General features: G+C 41.0%; 2 protein-coding genes across 5 annotated transcripts in view; both read left to right on the top strand.

Moving 5' to 3' along the window:
• Positions 1-12278, top strand: part of pdss2 (prenyl (decaprenyl) diphosphate synthase, subunit 2) — a 30999-nt gene extending 18721 nt beyond the window's left edge. For all 3 annotated transcript variants that reach the window (XM_032501266.1, XM_032501265.1, XM_032501264.1), the window contains 5 exons: positions 5185-5259; positions 6755-6928; positions 7588-7716; positions 9322-9357; positions 11788-12278. In XM_032501266.1, the coding sequence (XP_032357157.1) occupies positions 5185-5259; positions 6755-6928; positions 7588-7716; positions 9322-9357; positions 11788-11943 (570 nt within the window). In that variant the 3' untranslated portion in view covers positions 11944-12278. The remainder of the gene's footprint in view (positions 1-5184; positions 5260-6754; positions 6929-7587; positions 7717-9321; positions 9358-11787) is intronic.
• Positions 12279-19227: 6949 nt separating this feature from the next.
• bend3 (BEN domain containing 3) lies at positions 19228-24649 on the top strand. 2 transcript variants are annotated; one of them, XM_032501244.1, is made up of 5 exons: positions 19228-19417; positions 20745-20799; positions 21077-21255; positions 21603-23877; positions 24167-24649. In XM_032501244.1, exons 2-4 carry the CDS (start codon positions 20748-20750, stop codon positions 23829-23831), a joined length of 2460 nt encoding a protein of 819 aa, XP_032357135.1. In that variant the 5' UTR covers positions 19228-19417; positions 20745-20747; the 3' UTR covers positions 23832-23877; positions 24167-24649. The 2 variants fall into 2 exon arrangements, with proteins under 2 accessions (XP_032357135.1, XP_032357136.1); XM_032501245.1 differs by lacking the exons at positions 19228-19417; positions 20745-20799 and having other exon boundaries at positions 21133-21250.
• The last annotated feature ends 210 nt before the right edge of the window (positions 24650-24859 follow it).

Here is a 24859-nt window from a genome sequence, read left to right as displayed (position 1 = left end):
GTGCCATCAGCCGGACGAGCCCTTATCGCCTTCCCTTCCGTTCTTATTCAGCGCACACACAGTCTGGGTTTATGTCTGCTCTATGGCAGCAAAGAGACGTCCTCCCAAAATGTAATGTAAGCGGTATCAATGGTGCTTCTTGTATGGGAAACAGCAGGAGCTAAAGGAACCAACATTTCCTTTATAAATAAAAGATAATTTTAAAGGGGTGACATTTCCTTTACGGTGCTAATTGGCTTTCATTAGGAGTATAATCACTGCAACAGTACTATGAGAGGTAATTGTCACTGTGCCTCAGCTACAAATTACAGTAATGGAATTGATGTTTGCGTGGAGGATGGAAGAAAAACCCACTAAGATATAATGATGATTTAATCACATAAATTGAGCATTCACCAAGCAATTTGACATTGGTTGAATTTAAGTTTTGGAGCATCTGTTTAGTGTGGATCATTGTCAAGGTGAGAGCAATGCCACTCAAACTTGTGTGGCACCAAATTACCACATGAAGCTTGAAAGTTTTTCTCTAAACAAATCTGCAATGCTGTTTATAAGGAGTGTGACTGTAATCTGAAACAACTGCAAGAAATGTTGCCATGGTGGCATATTTTTAAAGTGCCCATATTATGCTAATCTTCAGGTTGAAAATTGTATTTTGAGGTTGTACAGGAATAGGTTTACATGGTTTAATTTCCAAAAACCATTACATTTGTGTTGTACTGCACATTGCTGCAGATCCTCTTTTCACTCTGTGTGTTCAGGTCTCTATTTTAGCTACAGAGTGAGAATCTCACTTGTTTGCCATCTTTGTTGGAAGTCGCACATGCGCAGTAGCTAGGTAAGGTTCATATCAGCTAGCCGGCTGTTTCTCCAACTTCAGTCAGTCCAAGGCAGGATTAGCTGGGAGACGTCTTCTAAACGAGGGCTCACTTGTGGAATACCTGCAGAACAGGGACATGGAAGTAGTTCTTTTGTAGATTATGGTGAACTCATGTGTTGTAGCAGTGTTTTGCCATTGAGAACTTGTTTTGGCTAGTGACGTAGAAAGCCGTGCAGATTTTGAACAGCTCACCCAGACACTAAAAGTGGAATGCATTCAGAAACCGCATCTCACTGAAAACAACATGGATGTTTTTTTGTTTTTTTTGTTTTTTTATTGTACGTATGTGGAAGCACCAGAGACACAAAATAACACCCCAAATCCCAGAAAAAGGGATTTTCATAATATGAAGCACTTTAAGGATAATAAGGAGATGGACATCTGATAGCCAGCAGTTACTCATGTTTGAAAAGGTTAGCAAAACAAAATGAACTGAGGGCAAACCACAGTATGCGCTGTTGCTCAAATTCAGCTGTGTTTTTGTAAAGCTGTTCTTCGCTGCTTTATGACCAGAGGGAAATTAGATCACTGCAAACTAGTATTAAAAGTCCATCACCATGAGTTAAAGTTACAGGAATGGGATGTGTTTTGACATGATTTGTAATCGAACCGAAACAAAATAAGTCAGTTCATTTCTGCTTTGTTGTGGATGTAAGAAAACATTCTGTAGATGTGATTGTTACCTCAAGAAACATGAAAGTCTTGGAAATAAAATCTTTAAAAAGGTTCACACATCATCAACCTTCATGTCCATCTGCAGAAATTGAAGAGACCAATGGTGTGATGCCCCGTGAAGTTGGGTTTCCCACTCAGAAAGTCAGGGGAATCTCAATAACCTCAACATCACAATCCAACATGGCTGATCTGAGCATTAATAGTAGTGAATCTGTGTGAAATATAACTATAAGTGTTATTTTTGTCTTATTAAATCAGTCGTATACACAGTACGGACCATCTTCTATTTTTGGACATGTTGCTTCATTGTACACTCGAAATACCACAAAATGGGTGGTTATTAACTGGTAGTGCCAACAATGTCTAACCTGGCTAGAGTCCCCTCCACCCATGTTTTATCGACCTTGAACTGGAACACAGTCAAATCGGGTGCAAATTCATTCCAGTGCTCTGACGTCTAAGGTAAATAGAATAAAGCATAACTCTCCATTATTAGCACATTCATTGGAGAGATCATACATACTGGAACCAGTATGGGAAGTAGGACTACACTCTGCTGAGAGCTACGTTATCAAGCTGTTTGTTAAAGGGGAATAACGGATTTTTTGGGAACACTTCATAATAACCATTTATTAATAGATGGTAAATTGAAAGTCAGTCAAACTCAAAGTATCACCAGGGGCTTTACACATGAACTTTAGCATTGAGAACATTGTATGTGTACACAGAGTTTACTAAAAAAAGAGAGTTTTTGAACAACTCACTTTAGCTGCTGTTGTTTTTTCCGGTCGCTGCCATCTTGCCAGTCAAAGAGTTTGTGTACGCAAACAATGTTCTCAATGCTCAAGTTCACGTGTAGAGCCGCTGGTGATACTTTGAGCAAAGCTTCAGTGTTTTTATTGTTTAGAATTAGTGATTTTGACTCGATCAGAGAAGTGCACCTATCACTCCTATTCAAAAGGCCATTTGACACAAACGAGAATACGGTAAATCTTAAGAGTGGCGCTTCCGTCCTAATTATGCTTTTAAATGAAAGTTTGACTCCGATACATTCACAAAAAGACCCTTTTTGTTGAGAGTTGCGCTTTAAGGAAAGCTCATTGTAGGACTGGCTCTAGTGGCTGTAATTCTGCACCAAGGCTGAATTTTGGGAAAGAGACTTGAGATACAGTATTAGGGGACCACTAAGGTCTATATAAAAGCATCTAAAAAGCACCATGTCATTGGACCTTTAAAACAAAAAAAGTAAACAAGAAGGATTAGCAAATGAGTGTTCAGCTGGCTTTTTAAATTTACACAGAAACGCTACATTACCTTAAATAACATTATTTAAAATAAATGAGTCAATCGATTTTTTGATTCCTCCACTCTGTAAAGAGCCTGGAAGACGTTTGACTCATCCTTGGCTGTAAAGAAGGTAAAAAGTCCCACATCCACAATTGTGCATAATGTTTTGGTGTTGTCAAGGTAACTTGACATGTCACTGCAAAGTGCTGTCCCATTCCTGTTTGTACCATTTTGATCCCTAGCAGCAATCACTTACCAGGTGATGTCAGATCCGTCCTTGAGGGTTCAGGGTTTAGACCTGAGGGTGGAGATTGGGATTGGGCCCTAGTCTGTAATATGGGTCAAATTCAACAGACACCGGATCCTACGTTTCCCATAATGCAACTGGAAATCCTCTTTTTTTTTTAAAACCTCATTTCAAACCCCACATCAGGGTTTTTCTCTCAAAGCCACAGAAGAGAATTATTCAACAGTATACATCTTTTTTTCACAGGCCAGCACTCCTCGTCTGCTAATTGTCTGATATTAATAACTATCTGGTATGAAAAACTGACTGCTGAACAGATTCTCTCTTCTCTTGCAGCGTTTGTGGTCATTGTCTCTCATCTTTATAATACACAGGATGACAGATGAGAACTTCTTTCAGCTTTCAAAGTTTTTCTAGTAAACCACCTTTTTTTCTTTTAAGGCAGTGAGGGCGATGGAGACTCTGTGCTGTGGCCTTGAGAGGAAACCTATGCCGCTACTTGTATTAACTGTAAAGTAATCTCACCGTGGGGCTCCGGTTTCTCCCTCCTCGCAGACCTGTCGGCAAAACACGATCCGGCTGGATTTGGGAATGGAGTAAGGGGGAGGCAGGGGGAGAGCTTATCTGATACTTTCCAAAAAAAGACCCTCACTGGCCCCCACTTCCCAAGGCAGGCAGAGACACCACATCTGGTAATACTGTAGGCACATTGTCCTTCCAGGTCTGTGGGTGAAGCTCGGGTTTCCTCAATATTTTCCCCCAGTGGATTCAGTTACCCAAAGGGCGCTGCGAGGCTGACGGAGCAGCCAGCGTCACCAGACTTTTCTGATGAACCAAGGATGTCTGGGATGAGCTGAAGGAGCTCTAAATTTAACCTCATTCATCTGAACTGCACAGGTGTGGCCTCCACACCTCTGTTCACACTGTTCTGTGACTGTGAATGAAGGACAAACAGATCAGGATCAGATTTGTACTCATTCATTAGATCCAGACTTTGAATAATCATTTGATGCAGCCTCAAATCTGGTGGTTGATAAGGGGGCTGTAGAGTTTCTGCAAGCTTAAATGTAGTCATGCATGCCCCCTGTAAGAGGAAATGGGCAACTGCAGTCTTAAACATACTTAGACCACAACAAGGCAATCCTTTTTTTTCTTTTTTCTTTTTTAGTTGTTGCCCCTTTTTAAGTTTTTTTTAGGGTAGAAAGTTGAAATCTGTCAGTTTCCCAAAAGCAGCATGCTTTTCCCTGTACAGTACATTGATTAACTTGTACTGGAAATAGTATATAGGTGGCTCTTTCTCATTTTCCAGTGTACAGTTTTGCCTGAATCGTTCTGGGCCTTTTCTGTTGAAAACCACCAACGTAAACTGTAGAGAGTATCAACAGACTAATCATGCAAATTTGCAATGCTCATAGACACAAAGTGAAATCAATCGTCATGTAATTTGTGGAGAAAAAGCAGAGCAAAGCTCCAAAAGTCTGATCATTGCTCCAAAACCTCGTTTACCCCGTGCTCTCTGGACACAGTCTTATTTGGTCTCACCATCTGCCTTTTAGCTCCATTTCAGGCCCTCAGACTGGACCGACACCTGATCTGTCTCTATCGACTGGACCTCTCTATAAATACAAAGTGTAATGAATGAAGGGGCCTGGATGTGCTTTATGAAATCAACAGGAGCTCCCCTATGGCCTGATAATGAGCAGCCGAGTTAGCAGCAGTTCGCCTGGTTTCCAACCCTCATCTCACCTCTTTCTTCACCAAACCAGCTGTTCAGATGAGAGCGCTTCAATCAGGGAAAATTGTGGTTTTTAATTACAAATGTCACGGATGAACTAAGTGGCGCGTCAGTTTTGATCGACCTCATTTACATCTACATTTTAGGAGTTTAATTGATGCGGTTAGTCCGAGTGATTTATAATGAGAGTAGGTTATCTGTTCAGTGCCCGAGTCCAAGGACACTTGGCTGTTGATGGACATGTTGACTGCAGATCAGCCCTGTCACATAACAGAGGATGGTGTGTAAATGTATTGTATTTTGCTTAAAGATGAATATTTTAAGCCAAATGTCACATCTGTCTATTCAACTGTGTGACAGGTTGTTGAACTGATCTCGAGTGCCATCGGTGACGTGGTTCAAGGAATCTACAGTGAGAATCACAATAATATTGAGGTAAAGCATCTATTCCAAGTGTTTGTGTAAGGACAAGGCGTGAGGCTACACCATTGTAATTGAGAAGTGTGTCTTAAAATACCCTGGAATCCATTTCAATACAATGATACAACATGAGTGAATTGAGACTCAACAGATAAAGGCAATGCAAGTTCATTTGTATAGCACATTTCATACATAATTGTATTTCAAACACTTTACCCACAAATAGACCGTGTTACAAGATAAATTCAAACCACAAAAGTATAGATCTTTGTTTTTTTTGGAAAAGTGCTATGCAAATTCAATTTATTATTATTATTATTATTATTATTGTTATTATTATTGACCCTTGTGTAGTGCACGGGTCAAATATGACCCCTTTTTATCTCAGAGATAAGGGTTTCTTTTAACCAAATTGCCCCAACATAACATGAATGCGTGGGTGTATGTTGTATGAAAGCCATATAACATTCTTGTCAGGTAAAATTAATCATTACTCTCATTGAATCTTAACTATCATTCAAAAAAATCCACAATTTCTTTTTTTTTTTTTTTACACAAATAAAATAGGTATTATGCAATTTAAATTATGTTTATTGACCATGTTTTTTAAAAAGCCTCGAAAAAAGTGACAAACGGTTCAGAAACTATTAAAATGATGTCAAAATGTCAAAAAAAGTTCATTTGTCATTTGGACCCGGAAGGACAACAAGTTCCACAGTCAGGAAGACAACACAAGGGTTAAAGTGCCCCATTGTTGCCCAAAAAATATTTAAAACATATCAGTCCAATAATACAAATCCATCCTTCTGCCTGAACTACTCACAGAGCGCCAAATATGGATCAATCCGCCGCTGAAAGTAGTCCCCAACAAATAAACAATTTACTTTAGTTTGAGTAACGTTTGCTAGTAAATACAGTGGCCAGCTGTTTAAGGAGCTTGTCAAGCCTTTTTAACAACTTTACATTTATGAGACTTTAAAAAAAAAAAAAAAAAGATTGATATCTTTCATTAGGAACTAATGTGGTTCCACAGACAGGGTGGGGACAAATAAAGGAATTGTTGGTTTTGGTCAAGAGTGTCTTTCTGACACTGGCCACAGTGCTGTCAGGTACCAGTGAGCAGGAGTTTCTTTTAATTTGACTCTGCTTTTTAGGCTCTGCAGGAGTTCACTACTAGTTAGCAGTGTTCAGAGTGATGTCACCGTGTACGTCAGACAAAATTTCAGTTCTGATCTCTTCTGTTGTCTGTTTATTCTAGAAAATGGTTTAGGATTGATTAACATTTTACAATGGAGATTTTAGATTACTTAATCAATAAATAATTGAAGAACTTGTGTAAACCACTGTATTAAATCACTGTTAGTCTCTTGTGCACATCCAGTTACATGCTAAAATATAAAATCACAGAGCAAGGTTTTGGTTGAGGAGTTCTGATGTGCTCTGTGGGAACTTTTGAAGTTGTACGGTAGAGGTAGTGAAAGCTGAGTCTCTGCCTCTATTTGCTCTGCAGGAGAATAGTCTGACTGATGGCCTCGATGTGGCGGCGTGGGAGGAGCATACGTTCCTGTCCCATGGAGCACTGCTGGCCAAGAGCTGTCAAGCTGCGATGGAGCTCGCCAAACACGACAAGGAGTCCCAAAGATTGGCCTACAAGTACGGCAAGCACCTATCACTGGGCCACAAGGTAGGTCTAATCTGAGCCTCCCACGCACAGCAAATAATAGTGATGTTGGTCTGTAAAGGACAAATCAATAAAGGTCAACTGCCACACTAGTGGGCTACTTTTTGAGATAATCAGTCTTGGTTTAAAGGCCCTGAAAATGTTCTTTTCACTCAGCTTCCTGCTATCACTGATGGGGAACTAGAAGAACACAATATTCTATCAAAGTTTTTAGCTAAATCCGGCCAGAACATTAGATTTAAATGTCTTATTGTTCTCCCATGAGAGACAAACATATATGTAATTTTAGTGCACCAGGTATTGCAGATGTTCTAACATTTTTCAAGATTCAGAGGCTGAAATCTTATTGGTGTGAGCCCAAACGTCAGTCATAGTGCTGTGTTAGTACATCCTCTCCTGCTGTGGCTCCCTGTAGCGCCTATAGGGAATCTCAGCATGGGAGGAAAGAAAGGAGGTCTTTGAAGGACAACTATTATCACCGGGCTAGCTGTGCCTGCCACTAGACTGTTCATCATGCTGCTCATTAACATGGTCACTCAGAGCGTAGGTAGGCAGAGTGCACGCTCACCTGTTCACGTTCTCACCACTGGGTTGGTTTAAATCTACGCCTGGAAGTTACACTTATCTCAGCCTGATTGACCAATGTGCTCTATCTTCTGTAGCTGAACTCTGACCTGCAGCCGTTTGTGAAGAGCAGTGTGGGGGAGCCGTCGTTCAGTTTGAGCGCCGCCCCTGTGGTTTTCCACCGTCAGATCGTTGGCCAGGAGAGATGGCGTCAGCAGCTGCAGCAGGTATGACCGGTCTGTGACACCGTTGCGGCAGCTTTTTGGTTTGTGTTTTCTTTTGTTTCTTTTATTAGTCTTTCAGTCACCGGTGGCCATGTTTCATGCATAAAGTGAAAAAGTATCTTGGCTGAACACATAATGTCATGGGCAAACAGGTTTTCCTAAAGGTCCCATGGCAAGAAAATGTCACTTTGAGGGTTTTTTTTACATTATTTTGTGTTCCCCCAGCCTGCCTATGGTCCCCCAGCGGCTAGAAATGGCGATAGGTAAACCGAGCCCTGGGTATCCTGCTCTGCTTTTGAGAGAATCAAAGCTCAGATGGGTCGATCTGGAATCTTGCCCCTTATGAGGTCATAAGGACCAAGGTTACCTCCCCATTCTCTGCTTTGTCCACTCATGAGAGAGAGACATCATGGCTTTCAAACAAGCAAAGTGGCAGTTGGTCAAGGCCACATCCCCCCCCCCCCCCCCCCCCCCCCCCGCTCCACAAAAGCTACAGACCCAGAAATGGCACATACTAAGGAAACCTCATTGTGGGACTGGCTCCATTGGCTGTAATTCTGCACCAAGGCTGAATTTTAAGAAAGAGACTTCAGATACAGGGGACCACTACTAAAGTCTACGTAAAAGCATCCAAAAAGCACCATGTCATGGGACCTTTAAGGACTTAGGTTTGGATCATTTACTCAGAATGTTGCCATGCTGGAGGCTTCATGGATAGCAATGTCAGTCAGCCAGCCTGTCCACCACAGTGATCCAGACTAAAATATCTCAACATTTATTTGATGGAACCTGCTTACATTGGTCATCCCTTGACTTTTCCTCTAGAACCAGTATTAGTACAATACGACTACTTTGCATCAGATTGGCAGGCATTTTGCTAGGGATAACCTGTGAGAAGGTTTTTTGTTTGCATCTGTGGCTCAGTAGGTAGAGCAGGTTGTCACAATCACAAAGTTGGCGGTTTAATCCCCGAAGGCCAGCACCATGGCAGCGCCGCCACCATCTGTGTATGAATGTGTGGGTGAGTGGGAGGCAATGAGTAAAACGCTTGTGCAGTTTGTGCAGGGAGATCAAAATGTGCTTTATAAATGCAGTCGGTTTACCATTTACCTTAGTTGAATTAAGACAAAAATGTGTAAAATTAAATAAAGCCTTAGGCCGTATTAGATTTAAAATCTAGTGCGTATAGACAGGAAAAGGGGGAAAAGGAAGGGGAAGACACGCAGCAAAGGGATGTGGGTTGGATTCAGACTTCACGCGGCGCCCACTCTACTGGGCAAGCCAAAAGTCATTATTTCTTTGATCTGACTTGCACTCCTCCATTCTTATTTAATTAATTTATTAAAACATTGTACCTTTTTTTTTGTGACGTACTGTAGAGCAGGATTTAAAATGAACGATTTGTCAGGAATTCTTGACTTGACAAGTTCAGAAGTCAGGCTTCTATGATTTCTACTTAGAGCAGTTTAGATGTTTACCCCAAATGTTCTGTCTTCAAGTTCTTTAGTTTCATCAAATTGTACCTTTTTAAAAAGTGTCTGATCAAAAATGAAAAGCAACATTGGAAACCTGGGCAGTAATGATAAAAAACTCTCTCTTCTCTGTAAGGTAAAAACAAAGAGAAACCATCTGGATTATTCAAAGGTAAGTCCACTTGTTTGTTTTTTTCCTTACATAATCTGCTTCTTCAGTGAGCTAAGCACTCTGTACTTCACAATGTTAAACAAATGCTATGCTCTCACCGCTCTCACCCAGTGTAGCAACTTTAGTTGCCTTTGTGTTGCATTTTTAGTAAGATGGGTCCATATTTCATTGTTGTATCTTCATGTATTCACCTGGTTACTTATTGGCATGGCATCGAACAGTCAGAGCCATCAAAGAGACACAGCACATCTTCTCACTGTAACCTACAGTATATCAAAGTTGAGGAGTGAGTTCCCAATGTCAATGTGTAAGGGAAGAGGGGGGCCGATAGGGGTGCAGAGGAGGGGTCTGATGGTGTTGTGGGGGTTATCTAGTCCCGTCTGAAACCAGAGCAGAAAGGATTAGTTTCCAAGGCCTATTTGTGGAGGAGACACTGAGGCTCTGAGACAGTGGCATTGTGAGAGAATCTCCTTCAGCAGACCTGTCGAAAAGGGGACATGGGAAGAACTTTGAAGGAAAGGAGAATTGAGGGGACACAAGAAGGAAAGCTGAGACCAGGACAGAAGGAAAGATGACATTTGGGGAAGAATAAAATGTAAGACCTTGGGCCCACGAGAGTTAAACTTTGCTTTGATTCAGCAGATAGATTGGAATGCATAATTAGAGGAACTTTGTGTACATCTCTGTTATCTACACATTGTCTGCATGATTTAGCATGTGCTTTCACCCCATTAACTCTGATAAATAACAACAAATGTTTACAGAAACTCCCATTTTATGCTGTCAGTCTCTTAGTCATTCATTCCCAATTAGAAAAGGTCAGCCCAAAAAAGACTTTTTAGCAAACAGATAATTTAATTAGATTGGGTTGAAGTGAATATTCTTTGAAGACATTCATATTTTTCACTAATACTAAGAATAAGAATGTCTGACTACATGAAAGAAGTGAAGTCAACACATGTTGCCATTGCCTTTGATGATGCCAATCCTGTTGTATTGAAAAATGTTGTGGTGTGTTGTGTGGTGTTGTGTGTGTGTGTGTGTGTGTGTGTGTGTGTGTGTGTGTGTGTGTGTGTGTGTGTGTGTGTGTGTGTGTGTGTGTGTGTGTGGTGTGTGTGGGGTGTGTGTGTTGTGTGTGTGTGGTGTTGTGTGTGTGTGGTGGTGGTGTTGGTGTGTGTGTGTGTGTGTGTGTGTGTGTGTGTGTGTGTTTGTGTTGTGTGTGTGTATATATGTGTATATATACAGTATGGTGAATAAAATCAGTGTTGTTGTGTGTGGTGTGTATATATAATATATATATATATTATATATATATATATATATATATACTACGTGTGTTGTGTGTGTGTGTGTGTTGTGTATATTATATATATATATATATATATAATATATATATATATATATTATATATATATATATATATATATATATATATATAATATATATATATAGTGTGTGTGTGTGTGTGTACTGTATGTGTATGTATGTATGTATGTGTAACTTGTTCTGATAAGCTACACCTGAATATTGATTGATTTGACAAAGCTGGAGAGAAAGAAGAATCAGGTGAAAGTGCTTGTGGAAAGAGCAGGGTTGTGGAACTTCTGTGGTTACCTAGTATGTAAACAGAGAGAGAATGGGGGATACGAAGAGATGAGGGAACAATGAGGTAATGCTGAGCAAAATAAAGTTAACAAATAAAATGGTGTGAAATGAGGGTCAAAATCCTTTCTACATAAAAAAAAAAAAAATCTTTTCTGAATTTAAAAGCAGGGTGATACCAAGTTCGACACCTGCAGTTTTTTTTTTGTTTGTTTGTTTGTTTTTTTAAATAAGGAAGGCCTACGGGGTTTTCTACCTCCAGAATTTATAATATAAAACCCCCTCAGCAAGAAGATGTCTCAACACGCCAGCAGAGAAGCACAAAGATATGCCCAAATTCACTGTCTGAATACTTAATCTGTTGGTTGGGGCTTGTCTGTCTGTCTGTCTGTCTGTCTGTCTGTCTGTCTGTCTGTCTGTCTGTCTGTCTGTCTGTCTGTCTGTCCTATTGACATTTATTGGTGTCATAATTAGACTGAAAAGACATGAGAGCTGTGAGACGCCTGGGAAGAATCTACAGAAACGGTGCTTTTTCCTTATCGTCAAAGATGGCCTGCCAATTCTTTAAATACAATTTAGTAATTTAGTGATGAGTCTGAAATTTGTTGTAAGCTGCCTCGTGTGGTGCCAGGGGCAGCATGTAAATACACGATTATGTTATGCATTGGGTTTTCTTTCATTAAAAGAAATGCTGTGCCTGTACAATCCAGTTACTTTAACAGTAAGCTAACTTTCCCTGGCTCTTAACGGTTTGTCGCGTTGACAGCTGGACAGTAACAGGAGTGACACAAACGGGACAAACTAACGTTTGTTTTCATCCCTTGACAGCTCTTGGCAGCAGTGAAGTCGGAGAAAGGCGTGAGCTCGGCGGTGGACTTATGCTGTTACCATGGCAACAAGGCTCTGGAGGCCATCCAGGCTCTCCCCTCCTCCGAGGCTCGGTCTGCCTTGGAGAACATCGCCTCCGCCATCACCAAATTTTGACCTGGACTCAGAAAAACACACACCCACACCCACACAAACACACACACACACACACACACACAAGAGTGTCTTTGTCTGCAGAGGCAACAGGACGAGAACCACTGAACAGTTGACAAATTAACTTCTTTTGAGCCAGGTGCTGGCTCATGTCTGGAGAAACTGTTGTGAATGACAGTGTGCGTCAGAAATGCAATGGCCATATCCATAAATGGTCGTAATTAAAACAAGAATAAAGACACATTACTTCAGCATCATGTCATGCATTGTGTTGGCTTTAATACATACCCTTCCTCTGCTGTGTGGAGAAAATATCACGCCTAGCTGCATTTTAAAAACCTGGCCGTTTATTTCCACCTTGCTTATCAGCAAAGGCACATACCAGGCAGAACGTAATTTAAGATGTTTAGAGGAATTGTTATTGTCATCTGGAAAATGTGCCATGAACAGCAAATGATGCACCAAGCAGCACTTGTTCTAACAAATTTTTTTCTTTTTTAGAATTACCCAGGTTCACCCTGCTCATTACTGCACACCTCTGTTGCTGCTGTAATCATAGCTGCTGGAGGTAGTGGGTGTCCGCCAAATTGAAGAACAGCTCCAATCCCGTTATAAAAATGTCTCAAAGTCATGTTCTACCACGGATGTACCTCTGCTGATAAGCACAGCTGCAAAAATGTCTTTTTCTAATGGAGTTTGGCTTGATATTGTCTCCACAGAGTGAGCAATAGCATGAATCAGGACTAATGTCATCTATGTTGCCTTATTATGTCTGTCCCCATGCCTGTGTATGTGATCCAAGTCAACCCAGGGGCAGGGAAAGGTCACACAGTCTCTCCCCTTGGCCCAGCCAGCGAGCGCATTGAAGCTCCGCCAAGCAGTAATTATTAATGAAGAGACCTGAGCAAATGGACAGGAAATGCAGAGGTATTGATTGGGCCGGCTGCCCTGCTCTAAGCCGTACAGGCTGGCGCCAGCCTGGTGGCCTGTGGTTTCCCAGCCTTCTGTCTGGGGGGGGGGGCGGGGGCAGCCAAGGTGTGAAACCAGGCCACCGCTGGCAGCTGTCTGTCACATCCAGGCCACACCTGAAGGACAGAGAACACGAGACAGCCAGGAAAAAAAAAAAAAAGAGGACTGAGGGTACCTTGCTAACAAAGAGGATTCTGTTTAGTTCTAGAGAACAGCAGGACATGTTGGCACCACATCACAACATTTGCATGAAGATGGTTGGTGCAAGAACTAGAACTGCAAGTGATGTTTAAGTATTTGACTGAACTAAAGCCGACTGCACGTGATAGGCAGCAAAGCTGCTCTGCACTGGCCGTTCCATTGATTCCCTGTGGGGAGAGCGCTGCCCAACTAGGCGCTGTGCTACACCGCTGCCGCCCAGGGCCGATTCCAGGATTCTATATGTGGGGTGGCGTAGGGGGGACCAATAATAAGTCGGGGGTGGGGGGGGGCGGGCGGCATACAGCATATAAAATCTGCTTAGAAACAGGAAATATTGGATTAGATTCTGCTAAATAATACATCACATTTATTAATAATTTTACTTGTTTTCATTTTAAACAAGTTGTATATCCAAATACAATACACATTTGCGATAGGCTCAGTCTGCCACTTTAAAAAAAAAAGTAATTCCATTGCTGGTTCCATGCTATCAGAATATTGGATAGTTGTCATGGAAACATTAATTGGTCATGTGACTAGGTCTGGGAAAATAGGCGGAACAAGCAGCCATGTGACAGTACTCTGATCCTATGGAAATCACAAGTGTCAGATTGATAGCACGCTAGCCTAATTATATTGGGGGGGCAGTGCCACTCCCTAACTCATGTAAAAACTTACATTCAATTTGCACCATGTAAAGCACATTTAAGTTCTCTCTGTAAAACATTGATTATTAAAATGTTAGGTAAAATCAAAAAAATTAAAACTTTTTCCTGTTGCTATACAATGGGAGTATTTTTTTTTTCTTCTGTTTATATGTCTATCATAATTATCTGATAAACATCTTGATTAGTAAACAATTTGAAATCATGGGCCAGAGCATTGGTTTGTTGGATTAAAAGTGGATGTGGAAGAAACAGAGTGTTGGAATAGGGGGAAGGGTGGATGAAGAGCTGAAGTGCAAAAGATGATGCGGAATAAATTATTTTAAAAACAGGCTCCTGTCTGGTGCTGGGATGTCTGTCCACTTCCTCTGCTGTTTTGGTTTCCGCTGCCTGGGCTTCCTGGGTACAGCGAGGTACAGCATGTGCCAGGGAAAGCCTCCGGCTCTTCATGAAATATTTATCCTCACCGTGAGGAGACATGAGGAAAGTTACATGGAAAGTTAAAATGACCAAACAAGGAATGAGGCTGGGGCACTGCCAGAATGACAAATATAGTTACTAAACGGAACTTTTTTTCAAGAGATGAGGTCTGGTCTAAGCAATAAACTGTTGCATAGGCTCTCCCAGTAGAAATCAACCGGGCCCTGCAGAAGAGGATTTGATGTGTTGAGGGTTTTTTGTCATGTTTTCGGTTCTAAAAGAAAAACGCTGTTCTTCAAGCTAAATATTTAATGTAGAGCAGAAAGTGTAGCCCTTTCTCTTCCCTGACAACATTGCCAGTGCAAGCATTCGTCTTTTTGATTTGATCTCCTGCGAAGCCCAAATAAAGAGCAGACTGTGGAAGGAGAAAGCTTTGTTAGTTTTATATCCTGCACAGCAGAAACCTGACTCTGTGTTTGCTTACAGTTTCCAGTTTGAAAGTCGTGGGTATCATGAAAGCAAGCGTTGGCAGGACTATAAGTTTACATGCAAAACGTGGGTAACAGCGGCCCTAGTGTGCCCGGCCCAGACGATGAGTGGTGTAATTACAGCAGGGTCCAGTGGAGAGAGTTGGTCAGCAGCACAGATTCCATTACACACTCACACACGCAAACATAGCTGTGGATGCTGGGGACAGAACGCCCGTCAGCCTGGGAGTTTAACAGAAAAGATGCAGTGTTCTTGGAACTTGCAAAGAAAATTGTAAATTAGGTTCAGTTAATACCAAACATTCAACACTGTATTTTTGTTGTGGTGATATTCTATATTCTACTGTTTCTACTCAGCAGTTTATTCTTGCCAGGTCAACATAAAGGCTGTGAAAGAGCATTTATACCCTCGAGGAATTCTGCAACTTTCTGCTGAAATCGATCGATAACATTATTTTGATCAGGTTGGCTGAAAAAGCACTGACAACTCTTGCCATTTAAAATGTCTTAACGTTGTCTTAAAACGGTTCCACTTTCTAAGAAAGAACCCTTTTCAAAAGATTCATTAAAAAACATATGTTCAATTAATCATTTTAAAACGTGTTATAGATCATTTCTAAGAACAACTTTTCTGTTGCAATGTTGGAAAAAATACCTACCCCTTTAAATTGGATGGATTGTTGAAATATTATTATAATCCTTATTATTATACATCTTTATAATTATTAAAAAACTATTTCATATATGACATTCACAACTGCAAACCTGATGACTTATTAGAAAGTAAGAAACTCATGACGCTCTAAAAATGGATTAACCACATTTATGAGTGCCTTGTTCCAAAATAGGGATTAAAGGCCTGCCAAAAGGATTTTTCACGATCTGGCCATAGTTCCTCTTATTAATACATTCTAACTGATTAATAAAGCCTTTGTAATATTTACTAACCAATATTAAAACCATTAGTTACTACATATAAATGCTTTAGAAAGAGTTTATTCAATGGTGGTACACAAATAAACATATTTAAGCATAAAAGGCATGAAAGAAATAATCAAATATTTTGTAGGTTATGAACTGTGTATGACATGGCAGTGCTTGCTTGATAATCTTAGCACTGCTAAGTTATATTTATTTATTTTCACATAGATTCACCCTGCTCATTTTTCTGCACTTGCTGCTTGATTTAGCGGGTGTTTGCCAAACTAAAGAGCAGCTCCAGACCACTTGTGAAAACGAGTGGATACCTTTGCTGATAAGAACAGCAGTAAAACAAACTTTAAAAAAAAAAAAAAAAAAAGTAGTTTGGCCAAGGGGAAAAATGATCTTGAAACAGTCATAATGTCATCTATTGTTGCCAAGAAATTCAATTTAAAAAGAAAAATGAATGTGTTTAAATAAATAAAAATCTAATCACATGTCTAAAACGTTTCAAAGCAATCCCATTTGTTTTTGTTTGTTTCGATTTAAAGTGGGCTGATGAGCTTTACATTGCTACTTTTACGTTTCCACACTTATGTATGAACATCAAATTACCACAGAGACAGAAAGGTCAGAGCCTCATATATAGACCATGACTGGGATTATCTGTCAGTGTTGATGAGCTAATGTTTGGCCATGGTGTTTTCCTGTCTCCCTAGTGCATGATGGCCCATGCAGCCCCTGTTACCGTGTTAGGAATAAACCAGTTTGTAAAATGGCAGAGTGAATCTGACGGTGGAGTGATATTAGAACCTCCGTTTGTCTTCTTCTGAATGGCCTATCCGTAAACACCTGCTAATATCATCATAAAGCGGACGGTGATGGATGAAAATCTCCTGCGATGGGAACAGCATGGCTGATTGGCCTCCTCGACACAGACGAGCATATTGGCCAAAAATGACACTTTAACGAGCTCTTCCCGGTGTTAAATGCTGCACGCCGGCCCCTCGTTGCAAGCCGTCGCCTGGCTGACCCTGGGCCGCGCTTCCCCCTGCACAGGGCCCTGCTCGCTTCATTGGCTGACAAATCAGAGTGCCATGCAAACAGCTCATTAGTCGAATAATGAGAACCACACCAGCCACACGTTGTCTTGTTATATCATCTCTGTGTCGACATACTTGTGCCTGGGGACAGAACATTGGGTACTAGTGTATGCATGAAAATCTCAATGATTAAGATAAAATTATGGCACTGGGAGGTCTTCTGTTCATCTCTTACTTGCTAAAGATCTCCATTTACCAGAGGACGCCAGTTTATCAACTAAAGTAACCAGCTCTGCTTAATGGCAAATTAAAATGACCCCCTATTATATGGTATAGCTCCATATGATTGCATTCTCTTATTCATCATTTCACTGAGTTGCTTCCAGCTGCCACCAGCTCCAAGTTTTTTTAAGTTTTGACCCAATAATCTTTGAACTTCATGTCATATGATACTGTATTTATGGAAGTACAGACTTTCAGCTGTAATTTGAGGACAGTGGTTGCCGGAGTGGATAAACAGCCAAAATCCCTTACATCCCTAACAGCACACCACTGTGGTGCATACAGACGGGTATACTGCTCTTAGTTCTCTATTCACTGAACAGGCATGTTTTTTGCATTAAGGAAGGTTTTATACAAAGTTATCAAAAGAAGAGTAAGTATAGAAGAGAAGTATGACTTTAAATAGGTCTTAAAATCATGTCAGCCTGAAGCACAACAGAATAGAACAGTAATTGTCTTTGGTGAAGCATTTACAGATCACTACCTCAATTAATAAATAGTTGCATGGAGCATCATTCGGACACCTGTAAAATCATTCCCCAGGTCCACAGTTATTCATTCTAGCATCTTTTTGGGACCCCCTCACATGAGGGCCCTGGTCACTCAGTCCCCTTTTTCCCCCCAGTCCGACGCCCCTGTAAATTATAATGTAGGAATGTTGTGTGGTTTGGGAGCTGCTGCCGAGTTGTTAACAATAAAATCATCCTAGTAATTTCTGCTCCATGGTCTAGTATCTTTATTTGGACTCTGTGCCATTTAAACTGTTGATAAGCTCCTGGTTTACATACAGCCCAGAAACTCAAGGTTAACAGCAGCAGACAGGTATGATCAGACCATGTTCTGTTATTGTTGCAGTCTCTTTCCACTTGAGGGCGATGTTGCCCACATAATAAGTTCAAGTGAACAGAGATTGTGTGCCTAGCGTGAGAGGTATCACTCCTACCTACTTCTTTGTTTTCTTTACTCTTTAAACCACTTTTAGACACTGTATAAAACTAAGGCAGTTACTTATGGGACTGTCACAACTAAATGTATACAAATAAATACTTAAAAGAATACAAACATCAAATATTAACAAAGTCTTGTGTTAACCCCAGTACTTTTTTGAAACTAAAATATTTAGTTAGGATTTTGTGATTTTGTGTGTGTGTGTGTGTGTGTGTGTGTGTGTGTGTGTGTGTGTGTGTGTGTGTGTGTGTGTGTGTGTGCAATACTCACATATGCTGATGTCCAATAACGACTTTTGGTGACAAGCCTTAAATAATTAAAAACAAAAAATACTTATTACTAACTCCTATTGGTCCAGGTGTCACTGGCACAATCACCACACGTTAAACAGAGGGTTGCTTTGCTGCACCACTCAGCACCAACAACTGCTGCAATATGGATAGATACACCAATAGAGACTCTTTACAATATACCGTATTTTAAAAGATTAGTTACTAAGGGAAGGAAATATCCAATGGTCTACATCTTATACAAGAGTATTCAGATCATTTACTTCTTTTTTTATTGTTTAAAAGTGAAAGTAAAACTCTGTAAAAGTACTCTCACACAAGGAAAAGTATTGTCCTCAAAGCACTCAAGTATTAAAATGTACGTATAAAAGTATGAAAACAGAAAAGTATACATGATTTAGTAAAAACGGCCAATGTCAGAGTTAATATATAATATATATATTATATAAATAAATATATAATGGTTTAATTTACTGTATAGCAATTCATCAAAATGCATATGCCATCAAAATGCATATGCCTAGTATATTATACATTTAAAATCTTAATCTGTAAATTACCTGTAGCTGTCAGATAAAGGTGAGTGGAGTAAAGATATTTCCTTAGTGAAGTAGAGATGTAAAGTACCAGTATATCACAAATACTTGGGTAAAGTACAAATACATCAAAATAGGCTACTTAAGTTTAGTAGCTACTCAAATAAACCACAGATTCTATTTAAGTAACCATGCACTGTAACTTTCCATCACTGCTTTTATATAATGTATACACAACAAACAGGCCACTACATTTATGGGAAATTAGATAAAAGGGTTTGCCCCTTTTATGAGCACTGGGAGCAAAAGATGCTTGTGCAGCTAAGCTAAGGAGTCATCCCAGTGTGGGTGAAGGGCCTAGCTGACCCAGGCCTCACGTGAGGCTCAACATAATGACAGCTGTACATAAACACAGTGCGGTACCGTGTTTCAGATGCAATAATATCAGTTTTGGGGCAACGTTGTTACATTTTAGACGGTGTAATAACTTTTGTGCATTTCTTTTTTTTCTTCCACCCCTCTCTCACAGCTGTGCGGAAGTGACACAGCCAGGCGCGCGCCCCGTCACGTCACGCGAGAAAGCCCAGAAGCCGAGCGAGAAAGCTATAATCAACAACAAGAACAACATTTACCTGCAAATATACCACAGTGACAGTGCGCAGACATGTCCAACACATCGTTAACCGTCCTAAATGATCGCATGGACTCGTAAAGGTGAGCTCAAACCGCCGGTCACGCTCGTTTAACGTTAATTTAACAAGAGTCAGCAGGAAGGTGGGGGGGGGACTCGTCCACGCAAACATAGCCGCGTCATTAAAATTCACAAACAAAATGTTGCACTACCAAAGCAACGCCGTGCATTCGACATTCCCCAAGACCCCGTGTTGTTATCCCAATGATAAGTTTGTGACGGGGCTTTGTGAAGAGTTGCATTCGCACAGCTGATTTGTCTTGTGTTTTGGTTCAAGGGTTCATGGGCGGAAGAATGAGGAAGTAGCTGCTTAATAAAGGCTGGAGGAGAGCTAGGAGGCAACTGGAGAACGGTGGCATATCCCCCGTAGAGGCTCTGGCAATAATGCACCTATCTGTTCTTTGTAAGATAAAATGACTTGGCGAATACAACAGATTTGCTCAGTCTAAGCTGCGTGGCAGCATGCAAGCTAAAGCAGCATACCAGGTCCTGTGTGCCGCTGCAGCTGGTCACATGCCTGTCACAACGGTAGCAAACCAGCTACCTAATGTTCATATCATAACTAAAAATGAATGGCTTGGAATTTAAAACTGTGTTCACACACTGTGATTTAAGAGGTACAGTATGTATGTGTGGTTACACTTGAAGGTATCTACATACGAGTGATATGACACTGTCACGAACGTGTCAGAATATAAACAAGTCATAAACATAACGCTTCTTTTATTAAGTGTCAGTCGGTTTTGTCATGACAAGTTATGGTTAGGTTTAGGTTTCATGTGTTCATGACAGTCATGTCACTCTTATGTAGACAACTTCAAGTTAAATGTTACAGTATGTGTTATTATACCGTTTAGGAATCTATCAAACATCCTTTAAGCCATTTTTGATCCAGTATAATTCCAACTTATTCTTGCTTGATGGAATTTGGTTTAGTTCTGGAAATGTCACCTACAGAAACGTCAACTTCAGTTCATTTAATGTGCACATCACCCAAAAAAGTCTCCGCATACTTTACACACACTTTTAAGTCAGGAAAAACAACAAATGAAGATGAAAGATGAAAACACACACACACACACACACAGATAATAATGTTAATGTTACAACAAGGCTTAAATTAGTGACAGTCATTTAAAAAATATAGATACTGCAACTAACAATTATTTAATATTAATTAATGTACCGATTGTATATTGGATGAAGCATTTGGTCTATACAATTTAAGCAAATAGTCACAGTTGAGAAGCTGGAACTGGTTATTTTTGCTTTTTAAATTTCAAAAGAAATACTGAAGCAATACAATACAAATTGTTGGTGACTTCACATGCTTGTGATTTATTTTTCCAGGCTATGAATTCCTCTGAGCATGGAGAAGTTTCAGATGAAGCAATGCTTGAGAAAGGTAACGTATGCAATTTATATGCATGCACCTGCAACAGCAGAAATTCCTGCTAACTTTTTTTAAATTAAAAAAAAATAATAAAAAAGGGTGGAGTATAGCAGATCTAGACCCATTTCTCCCAACAATCACCATTTATCATCAAGCTTAAAAACCATAAACACGTTAATACCGGAATTTTCAGATAATATGTGTGGACATTATTAAATGTGTATTTATAAATGTGAACCAGAAAACAAATGCTTTAACAAAGAAAACGTGAATCTCTCCATATTTGCAGAACACAAGCATGTCCAGGACGTTAAGGAGGAATCGGAGGACTGTGCTATTTGTGAGCCACCTGAAGGACTCAGAGCAGGATCTCCTGGAGCCACTGAGGCTGGTAAACGGCCATCTGCAGAGATAGGCCCTTACACAAACCAGTCCACCAGCAGCAAGAGAGCCAGAGTCTCTGGTGAGGTAAGCTATCCCAATTATTAATTAAATTAGAAACTTTTAACATGGTACACAGTAAAAGATAGTGGGATAGTGTTTTGGGTGAGACATTAAGTCAGACTCAGGTAAACTGAAGCAGAGGGACAGACACAGAGCTGTTGCGGAGCTAAAGTAGTGCACTTTTTAATTAATGCACTTTATCGGTTATCAGGCAAATAAAATGCAGATACAGATAATCTGAAAACTGCCATAAAAGGACTAATAATCGTCCAGGGTCAATTATTGGTCTATTCCTATTGTATATCCTACTCGTTGTATAGATCAAGGTGTCTCTTACAGTGTGTGTTTTGAATGGTTTTCACTCTGTCTAGATGAGGTGCCTCTTGATAGACGAGAGCAGCAGACATGAGCCTCTTTGCCTCACCACAACTGGAGAGCGGAGAAATTACGTCCAGAAACCCAGAGACTCCTACAGAAAGCCTCTCTTCAGCATCTCCCACAGGATCTCAGAGAAGAGGCACACACCAAGTTTGGAGCAGCAGGCCAGTCATGGTGCCGGGAGTCAGTTCCACTACAGCAGCATCCTCTCATCCAAGCTCCAAAGTTCAGAGGAAAATGGCCCATTGGAGACCCTTCCCAGCATAGACGCTTTAGGGCAAGCTTCGTCAACAGACTCTAGCCTTTATCCGCTGATTGAGAAAATGTTTCTCATTCTCAATACCCTCAATTCAAGCATGACACAACTGCATAGCAAAGTGGACTTGTTAACCCTTGAAGTCATGCGAATAAAGAAGCAGATCAAGCCAGCTGAGATGGAGACGGAGTTCCAGCCTCCTCCTGAATATTTGCTATCAAGTGCTGAATTGAATCAGCTGATGGAGCAGACTTCCAGCGCTGGGGAGCTTGGCTGTCGGCTGTTGGTGCATCTCTTCCCAGAGCTGTTCAAAGCCAGGGAGTGCTCACATGAATGCATGGCGAGCAAGAGAACACTGGAGTCTCTACATCTGCAGCTGATACGTAACTATGTTGAGGTATGCTACCCTTCGGTCAAGAACAACAGCGTCTGGCAGGAAGAATGCCTCCTCCAGATTAATGACTTGTTTAATCGCTTTTGGGCACAGAGGGACATGGAGAGTGCTCTGCTGCTCAGGAAGCAGACAATCACAGGTGCTGGGATAAAGACTGAGCATCCTCAAACCTATCGTTTCATCAATGAGCAGGGCCAGGAGGAGCATATCTCTTTAGATAACCAGCAAAGCAGCCTGACTGTGTCAGACCTTACTTTCAATACACTAGCCACAGAGGAGCTGGATGAGTTCTCCTCACCTGAGGACTTTGTTATTTTTCTTATGCACCGTCTCTTCCCGGAGGTTTTTGAAGAGGGGAAAATGCCAGAAGGCTCCAGCAGTTTCAGTAGTGTGGGGCAGCTGGTTCTGGACTCTGACAAGATGGAAATAATAAGAAGGTATATGGAAGCAAATTTTCCAAATGTGCCTGAGGACAGCTGGCTTCAGGTGTGCATTCAGCACATGGAGGATGCACTCGAGGGTCCTCACAGTAATGGCAATGGGAGTGAACCTGACAATATCAACGACGAGGGCTATGACCTGGCCAGCCTTCCTGAGGATGTTTCTATTATTAGGGTTCCAGAGGTGGGTGATGATGAAAGGCCCAGTCGCAAGACCAAAAAGTCGCTGCTCACACCTGTGGATTTTGACAATCTGGAGATTCCTCTTCCTGACTTTACTGTTCCCCAGGAGTATCTCTTGTCCAGGGGGCAGCTGAAAAGCAACTATGAATGTAGCTTGTCCATTGGGAACTTTGCTTCTCGGCTGCTGGTGCTTATGTTCCCTGAACTCTTTAACCACGACAACGCACGGAAGCAGTACAACTGCAGTGGCTCTCTTGGTAAAAAGCAGCTCGACCCTGTCCGTGTAAATCTGATCCGTCATTACGTGCAGTTAGTCTACTCTCAGGCCAAGAACGACAGAGTGTGGATGCTGGAATTTGTGGGCAAGCTGGATGAGAGATGCAGGAGACGTGACACAGAGCAGAGAAGATCCTACCTGCAGCAACGCAAAGTGTACGGTCAAGAGTCAGAGCAGGACTTTATTTGCCAGCTAAACCAGCACAATCCAGACAGCATGAGGGAGGATCCAGATATGCCCTCTTTACCTCCTGAGAAAAGTAGCAAAGACTTCTGTAAAATTCCCCTGGATGAACTGACTGTATCCAAGCCCGACTTCCCTGTACCTTCCACCTACCTGCTCTCAGACACAGAGGTACGGGAAATCGTCCAACAGAGTCTGTCTGTTGGGAACTTTGCTGCCCGCCTGTTAGTGCGCCTCTTCCCTGAGCTCTTCACCCAGGAGAACCTGCGGCTGCAGTACAACCATTCAGGGGCGTGCAACAAGAAGCAGCTCGACCCTGTCCGCCTCAGACTGATTCGTCACTACGTGGAAGCAGTGTATCCTGTGGATAAGATGGAGGAGGTGTGGCACTATGAATGTGTGCCAAGCATCGACGAACGCTGCCGGCGCCCCAATCGTAAGAAGTGTGACATTCTTAAGAAGGCCAAGAGGTCAAGCGCTGTGTCCTAGTTACAATGCTTTTCAGTTAGGCAACACCTGTTGAAATAAACATAATTGCACACAGTGTTTCCTTTAGGATTTTTTTTAGCAGTGGGGGCAGGTCCGTCCGAACAACAAACCCCCCCCCCGCTAAATGTTTTACGTCTAAAACGTAACTGACAATTCGCTAAATAAAACCTAATTGCAATGTGAGAAGCAGCCAACGAGGGGTGCTGTATGTCGGCAGGATCATTTAAAATGTAACCGTGACTACATTGTGTGTGTGCCCTATTTCTGATACTGTGGCGGCAGGAAGTTCGCCACGGCGGGCCGCCGCTACAAAAATCAACATAGAGGAAACACTGTGCACAGTATATAAGCTGAAACTGCTTTGTTTCAAACTGTCCTATGTAGGATGAAGCCACGCTGTTTTTTTTTCTTCAATACTATTCTTAAGTCCTATTTTACCTTTTGACTACAGCAGTAGATGTTGTAGTTTATGTAGTCTTATTAATGTTGGATATAGTTAAAACTGCTTCTATTTATAAGCCAAAACTGTTGTAGTTTATCTAACAAACTTTGTTTATAATGTTGTAGCCTTAAAAAAACAACATAACAATGATAGTAGCTAATAGCATAGATGACATATTTGCTCTATGGATAAAAATGAATCCCAATCACAAGGATGTGATATATTTCCATTTCAGTTACTGATGTAGCATTGTGCCACCACTGTTTCAATAACAATGTGCTTATGTTAAGCCTTCTTATAGAACTTTATATTGTAAAGACAATTAAACATGACAATGGATCATGATAACCTATTTCTAATAAAATCACCATTATAAGTACAACTTATGATTGGACTGTTTGACACATTAGCACTAAACCGTTCCGGTTGAAGTATCTAACTTGGATTTATTTGATACTGACGCCCCGAGGAGTGACACCTGAACACTCCCCAACAAGTTCTGTACAACACAAGTAAGCAATACTTATACTAGTTCTTACCATTATAATATATTTTGTGAAAAATCAAATAAGTTAATTAGGAGTAG

This window comes from Etheostoma spectabile, chromosome 20 (genome assembly GCF_008692095.1).
Source record: "Etheostoma spectabile isolate EspeVRDwgs_2016 chromosome 20, UIUC_Espe_1.0, whole genome shotgun sequence".
NCBI lineage: Eukaryota > Metazoa > Chordata > Actinopteri > Perciformes > Percidae > Etheostoma > Etheostoma spectabile.
This window is presented reverse-complemented; position numbering and strand designations above follow the sequence as displayed.